This window comes from Prunus dulcis, chromosome 8 (genome assembly GCF_902201215.1).
Source record: "Prunus dulcis chromosome 8, ALMONDv2, whole genome shotgun sequence".
NCBI lineage: Eukaryota > Viridiplantae > Streptophyta > Magnoliopsida > Rosales > Rosaceae > Prunus > Prunus dulcis.
In genome coordinates, this window is record NC_047657.1 from 15,420,220 (window position 1) to 15,427,564 (window position 7,345).

At 38.0% G+C, this 7,345-nt stretch overlaps 3 protein-coding genes across 3 annotated transcripts in view; 2 read left to right on the top strand and 1 right to left on the bottom strand.

The window, feature by feature from the left end:
* Positions 1-2,034, top strand: part of LOC117636484 (TMV resistance protein N-like) — an 11,096-nt gene extending 9,062 nt beyond the window's left edge. The window contains exons 2-4 of the mRNA XM_034370997.1: positions 3-440; positions 538-1,681; positions 1,809-2,034. Of these exons, the coding sequence (XP_034226888.1) occupies positions 3-440; positions 538-1,681; positions 1,809-1,919 (1,693 nt within the window). The 3' untranslated portion in view covers positions 1,920-2,034. The remainder of the gene's footprint in view (positions 1-2; positions 441-537; positions 1,682-1,808) is intronic.
* A 1,268-nt stretch (positions 2,035-3,302) lies between these two features.
* LOC117636486 (disease resistance protein RPP2B-like) lies at positions 3,303-4,217 on the top strand. Its single transcript, XM_034371000.1, has one exon. It carries the CDS (start codon positions 3,373-3,375, stop codon positions 3,901-3,903), a length of 531 nt encoding a protein of 176 aa, XP_034226891.1. The 5' UTR covers positions 3,303-3,372; the 3' UTR covers positions 3,904-4,217.
* Positions 4,218-4,397: 180 nt separating this feature from the next.
* Positions 4,398-7,345, bottom strand: part of LOC117638585 (O-fucosyltransferase 16-like) — a 3,376-nt gene continuing 428 nt past the window's right edge. Inside the window, exons 3-9 of the mRNA XM_034373688.1 lie at positions 7,229-7,343; positions 6,825-6,913; positions 6,544-6,727; positions 6,200-6,381; positions 5,781-5,883; positions 5,338-5,669; positions 4,398-5,239 (exon numbers count right to left, since the gene is read on the bottom strand). Of these exons, the coding sequence (XP_034229579.1) occupies positions 4,768-5,239; positions 5,338-5,669; positions 5,781-5,883; positions 6,200-6,381; positions 6,544-6,727; positions 6,825-6,913; positions 7,229-7,343 (1,477 nt within the window). The 3' untranslated portion in view covers positions 4,398-4,767. The remainder of the gene's footprint in view (positions 5,240-5,337; positions 5,670-5,780; positions 5,884-6,199; positions 6,382-6,543; positions 6,728-6,824; positions 6,914-7,228; positions 7,344-7,345) is intronic.

The window sequence follows — 7,345 nt, forward strand, 5'->3', positions numbered from 1 at the left end:
AAGTACGATGTGTTTCTTAGTTTCAGAGGTGAAGACACACGCGATACTTTTACCAGCCATCTTCACAAGGATTTACTTCGGAAGAACATTGACACCTACATAGATCGCAGGCTCGAGAGAGGAGATGAAATTGCTCCTGCCCTTCTAAAAGCAATCGAGAGATCGAAAATTGCACTAGTCATTTTCTCAGAAGACTATGCTTCTTCCACATGGTGTTTGAAAGAACTTGTGCATATACTTGGATGCAAGAAAAGCCATGGACAGATTGTTATACCCATTTTTTATCGCATAGATCCATCACATGTACGAAAACAGCAGGGAACTTATGCACTTGAAGATCGTCCGCTTAAGCGCAGCCGTAGGGATGAGGTGGCCAACTGGAGGGCTGCTTTGGAGGAAGCAGCAAATATGTCTGGGTTTCATTATTCCAGCAAAACAGGGTAACTAACTTTCTAATTTGTATCCATTTATACTTTTTATTATTTGATTCATACTGTACTTATACTATTGTTTGTCTTTCATAACGATATTTTCCAGGACAGAGGCCCATTTTGTTGAGAAAGTTGTTCAAGATGTTTTGACCAAATTGAATCGCGATTTGTCAAGTGATTTAAAGGGTCTGGTTGGAATTGAAAAGAAAATTGAGAAAATTGAGTCGTTATTATGCTTGGATTCACCAGGTGTTTGCTGTGTTGGTATTTGGGGCATGGGTGGTATTGGCAAGACCACCCTTGCTGATGCTGTATTTCACAGGCACTCCTCTAAATTTGAAGTTTGTTGTTTTCTTGCAAATGTCAGGGAGAACTCAGAACAAACGAATGGACTACGTCAGTTGCGAAATACACTTGTTCGTGAATTATTGAAGGATAAAGATGTAAATATCAACACTCCGTCTATTCCACCTCATATTCAAGATAGGCTCAGGCGTACAAAGGCGTTCATTGTTCTTGATGACGTGAATGCTCGAGAACACCTAGAAGTTCTTGTTGGTGATCATGATCGGTTTTGCCAAGGAAGTCGAATCATTATAACTGCTAGAGATAAAGGCCTACTTGAGCAAAAAGTTGACCCTGCAAAGATATTCAGCGTTGAGGGATTAGGTCCCGAAGAAGCTCTTGAGCTCTTTCATTCGCATGCTTTTGGAAATAAGTTTCCAACAACAGATTACACTGAGTTGTCAAGAGAGGTGGTGGATTATATTAAGGGCATTCCATTAGCTCTTAAAGTTATGGGGTCCTCATTCCGTCGTTGCAAGAGCAAACAAGAGTGGGAAGTTCAATGGAAAAAAGTGAAACGAGTTCCAATCGGAGAAATCCAGAAAGTGTTGAGAGTAAGTTACGATGGATTAGATGACAATGAGAAGGAGATATTTCTTGATATAGCATGTTTTTGTAAAGGCTGTTTGAGGAAAAGTGTAGAAAAAATGTTAGATAGTTGTTATTTCTTTTTGGAAGCAGGAATCAATGATCTTATTGATTGGTTTCTCATATCAATTTCACAAGATATGAGGTTTAAAAAATTGAGAGAGGCATCCTCAGGAGGACGGATAGTAGAGATGCAGTCAGTAGAATGGATAGAGATGCATGATTTGGTGCAGGAAATGGGTAGGGCAATTGCTCGAAAACAAGGCAGTAGGTTGTTTAATGCAGATGATGTCTATAAAGCGTTGACAAATAACCAGGTACGTAGTAATATTCACATTTACAATAAACAAGTCAGATTATTCCTACAAATGTAATTTTGATTAAACTTTTTTTTTTTTTTTTGGGTATATTATATTCACATTTATATTTACTCTTGATTGTCTGAGAGATGGACATGTTCAAGCCATATCCTTTGACATGAATAAGATTGAAAAAGCCACGCTTGAAAGATGCAAACTTCAAAAAGATGTATCAACTCAGATGGCTACGTGTTAGTTATTCATATCTTTGGAGTGGTTCTCTTCATCTTCCCAATTCTCTTAGATATCTTTACTGGGAGGGATATCCTTTGGAATCTTTGCCATCAAAATTTTCTGCTCAAAATCTTCTTGTCCTTGATACGCCGTACAGTAACTTTGGGGTGCAACTGTGGAATGAAGACCAGGTATATTATATATGTTTATTTTAGTTCTTGTATAACATGTGGCCTAGAAAGTAATAATCTACAAGCTAATAAGTTATTAATTCTTGTTTAATTTGTTACAGAGTCCAGTGAACTTAAAACGTATCAATCTTCCTTTCTGCGAATATCTAACTGAAGTCCCAAATCTCTCTCGGAGTCTAAATATTGAGCGTATAGATCTTCGTGGTTGTGAAAGTTTGGTTGAAATTCCTTCGTATTTTCAACATCTTGGCAAGCTTACTTATCTTGACCTTGGGGACTGCGCAAATCTCAAAAATCTTCCCGAGATGCCATGCAATCTTGAATTCTTAGATTTGTCTTTCACAGCAATAGAGGAATTGCCTTCATCAGTTTGGTCTCACGAAAAAATATCTCGCTTAGATATTAAATATTGTGAACACCTTAAGAGTCTTCCAAGCAACACTTGTAAACTGAAACTCTCGAGTTCTTTTAGTCTAGAAGGCTGCGAATCTCTTTGCGAGTTTTGGGAGCTTCCCAGGGATACAGCAGTGCTAGAGTTGAGTGGTACAACAATAAAAGAATTGAGGAATACATCAATAGAGTCTGTTGTTGGTCTCACTGCAATTAACCTGAACGATTGCCAAAGCCTTGTGAGTCTCCCAACGAACATTTGGAAGTTGAAATATCTGGAGAGCCTTAATCTCAGTGGTTGCTCTAACTTTCAACACTTCCCAGAAATCTCAGAGGCTATGGAACATCTGGAGTTTCTAAATTTATCAGGTACAAAGGTTAAAGAGGTACCCAAATCAATTGGAAATCTAGTTGCGATTCGAAAATTAAATCTGAGTGGGACCGAAATTAAGAGCATACCTGCAAGCATCAAACAAGCTGCTCAGCTGTCTCACCTGTGGCTCAATGGTTGCAAGAGCCTTGAATCTTTACCAGAGTTCCCCCCATTGCTGCAATGTCTTGAAGTATCAGCTTGCATATCACTGAGGACAGTGTCAAGTTCAAGCACTGCACTCGCACAAGGTTGGGAAAAATATATATTTTCTCAAGGGCTTCATGAGAAACATATATTTTCTAATTGCAGAAGATTGGATGAGAATGCACGAAGCAACATATTGGGTGATGCACAGCTCAGAATTATGCGAATGGTAACTGCGTCGTCGAAGTTTAAAGAAGACAAAATTGAACAACCATCATATGATTCGGATGATTTTGAAGAGGTCTCTCTCTCTCTCTCTCTCTCTCTCTCACTTCTGTTGAAGAAGTTGCTCTTTGTTTTTCACGAGTTTAATAACTATGATCTCCATATCCATGCTACAGGGATTTTTACGCAAGAGATCTTCCGTTGCCATTAGATTTTGTGGGAATGAAATTCCAAAATGGTTCAGCCATAAAAGTGAGGGATGTTCAATAAAGATTGAGCTTCCTCGTGATTGGTTTAGCACAGATTTCTTGGGTTTCGCTCTATCTCTTGTTGTTGACTTTGCTCCATGGGATATGAAGGTTCGATGCAAGTACAACTTCAAAACTAGTAATGGTGAAAGCCATGAAGTCAGCCATTATTTGTATAATCTGTTCACCACTGATAATATCCTTCGAAGTGAGGAAGATTCACATGGGGTGTTTGTGTGGTGGTCTAATAATGTCTTTGAAGAAGTTGTAAAGGGAGCTCAAAGCCTCACTGCGTTTTACAAACTTGTTACTGAGGTCAATGTTAGCTTCACCGTAATGGATTTTTTTGACCCCGAACTCAATCTGCTGGAAAAGTGTGGGATATGTCTGTTGTATGGCAAAGATGCTGAGATGATAAAGCAGAGGGCTTTGTAGATCAAGCCGATATCCCTAAATTCAAAATTTCAGTTTATTTGAGCTGTTTGCAAGACTTGTGGCTGAGGATGCTTTTTGAGTTTCTTAGGCTTAGGGATGTCTTTCTTGTTTTAACCCTTCGTCCTCTCTATCGCCAAGCTTTTTGTCTGAGGATGCTTTTGAGTTTAGTTTCTCACCGTCATGCCCCATGTAATTTTCTTCATTGAATTCAAGTATTAAATTGTTAAAAGTTAACAGTATTAAATTTTGCATCAATTGGATTTCTGCTTCAACTTGGAATGGCTTCATTCTTAATCATAAAAGGGAAATTGGCACCTTTCTTCAGTTTGCATTTCTTAAATGAAATACGTTTTTCTATCAACGTCACCATAAAGCAATTGCTAAAGATTATAATTTTTGAGAGAGATGAAGAAAGCAGGGCCATCGTTGGGTTCAATGCCTATCATAGAACACGTACTTAAAAGGTACAAAAGAAGAGCAAGGATTATATAAACATTCTTTCGACCAAAAAAAAAATTTCATATAAACATTCCTGCCTTACGGCAAGAATCATCAGAGAAAATGAGAAAAAAATAGAGCAAAAGATGTTCCAGTAGCTTCATTTACAAGTTTCAAAATCTGAATATTGACTAAATTACGACTCCATTCTGTTACTCCAATGCTGATGCTGCTGCTACAGAGGCCTTCTATGTACATTGTGCGCCCTTGTTATTACCACCCTTCAGTGTAACAAAATCAATCTTGTGCGCACAAGTAACCTATCAAAACAAACCAGCAAAGAATTTTGGTGATGAATTTGTTTGGACAAATCAGCTAACTCGCGGAGGTGGAGATCCAGTCTAGTCTTCTCCTAATTAATTCAGTCTAGTCTGAAAAGAACTCTTCAAGTTCTGGTTCGTCAGGTTTAAGTAAAAGACCTGGATCTGAAACTCTTACACTAGGCAGCACTTTACCCTGAGAACGATTTATATTCATTTCCGTATAATCAATCTCAGACCAATCCTGCTCATCCTCAGTTATTTGCTCGTCTGTCACGTAACCACTGTCCTTTTTCATGTCATCCTCCTTATGTATGTTCTGGCTGTCATAACTTTCATTTTGAGGAATTGGAACTTCATTGGACCTTGTGCTAGATGCTCTACATATGCAGGCTGCTGGGTTTTCATGGAACTCACCCCTGCCAGGTTTTATCTCATTTGGCTCTCCCATGAATCCAATTTGACTAGTTCGAAGCTTGGAGGCAAATTCTTCCCAAGTCATGTTATTACGATTCATGAACAACGGAGACAGTTTCTTAGCATTTGGACGGATTGTTGGTTTATGACCAAAGTATCTCCTGCATCAGTAAGCAAACTAGTTATAAACCAAAACATGATCAAATCAAACCCTTCCACCAGAAGACAGAAATGTATCCTTGAACTCAAGTTTTAATACCTTCGACCAGCTAACATTCTAGCCATATTGCCGTTGTTGTTGGTGATGAAAACATCACTTTCATCACAAACAATAAAGTCAAGTGCAGCCATTCGAGAAGAGAAGGATGAAAATGGTGTCAACTCCTCTTTACTTGCTATAGTCTCTTTTGAGTGGAAGTTTGGGAAAAGTTTCTTCAGTGGTGCCAACGTCTCTTCACCTCCGTATACTTCACCTGATGCCACATACAAGTGAATATCACTTCCAAAACCCAGTGCTCTAAGCATAAGGCCAACTTCCTCTGGAGTTAGCGGGCATCTGCCATGTCTTCGTACCTTGTCAGGGTTGCTTGCCTGCATGCAATATAACCCCAAAAATCAAATGTAGTTATAATGCAGATATACAAATTATATAAAACAGGTCACTATTGAATGACATCATTCAAGGCATCAGTGAAGCCTTACATGTAAAGTTTTCCACCTTTTCCGAATTTTCCCAAGTTCTTTCCTTTCTTTTTCTCCTCCACCAAAATCACATCCAGAAAATGCCAGCATATCAGGCTCAAACCTATAACATGGTCTACCAATATCAGAAACTTTTTCCTATGCAGTCCAAAAGAATTTGGAAAACTCTAGCACAAAACCTATTCCACCTATCAAAACAACCTAAATAGAGGCTTTTGTGCTGTACAACCCACACGTACATATAGCATGCTAAAGAAAACAAAATTCAATCATTTTTCAAGACAAAACAAACATTAACTCTACAAAGAAATTATCTGCACAAGCAAGTATTCTGTCGAAGGCATAACTTGCTCACAGTACATTAGCATGTACAATAGGAAAAAAATACTTAAGCAGCTAAATTTTTTTTTGCAATTTACCTCAAATGCAGGGCAATGAAATGTTTGCTTTTCATCCTCATTCTGTCAACCAACTTTTTCCCCATTTCATTAATAAGGTCAGTAAACTTCAAGGCATGATAATTTGCTCTACACCTAAGCTTTTGTAAATTTGAATCCAACTTATTTGAAAGCCTGTAATCAAACTTTGTGAGCTGAACAGCCTGCACATTAGAAAGCATAATAAACAACTGTAAATTCTATATAACCTGAAAAGGCACTCATTCAAGCACCAGAAGTTTTTCTTCCTCGGTTATATGCACCAGCATAAGATGATTAACGAATTCTTTACAAAAATGTGGTAGGTTCTCCTGAAAGACACTTACATGCTTTTTATTAAGAACAGGCACTAAACGATTCTGGTAGCATTTTGCATTGCACTTCCTTGGGACACGCATGGTATATGGACTCATTGGTTTTCCTCCCTTTGTTGGAAGCTGTTTAATGATTTCAACATCTTTTGATAGAGATGATATAAACCAGTCTACATCAAAGATTTCATCAAAGTTGCTGCACCAAATACCCAAATAACAATATTAATCCACTGACTGTTTTGCTTACATTAAACTTGACAGTAGTTTTTTATCTGTGATATGGTGAAACTGACCTGGAATCCTTCCAAAATGATTTCTGGTCCAGCTTGGGAACAACAAGGGTAGCATTCAAGATATAAGCTGCAACAACAGCATCAGTTATCTGTAACAGAATCAGGAAAGGAAGCATCAGATGCTGATTCAGCAGCAAAAACATGCAAGATTACAAACCAGTCTTGTCACTCAGGGAATGAAAAAGTTACAAAGTACAATCAACTAGTCCTATACAAGAGCTACTTATAACAATCCAAAATTAGACTAAGAAAGAAGCAAAACAAACCACAATGTTCTTTAAACTAAATTTCTTTTAAGCCTTTACATGAACAAATTAGACCAATAAGTTAGCCTTAAATGGAAGAAAACTAAGATGGGATTTGATTGGATTACTATGCAGCTCCAGCTCAATCAAAAAACTAACCCCTGTTCTTTGTTGGTTTAAGCCTCCACTAGTAGCAATCAACAAGTAGCGATTCGAATGTGTTTTCACATCAGCAGCTGCAACATTGAAGGCATTGGTTTTGTAAATCAAAAGCCT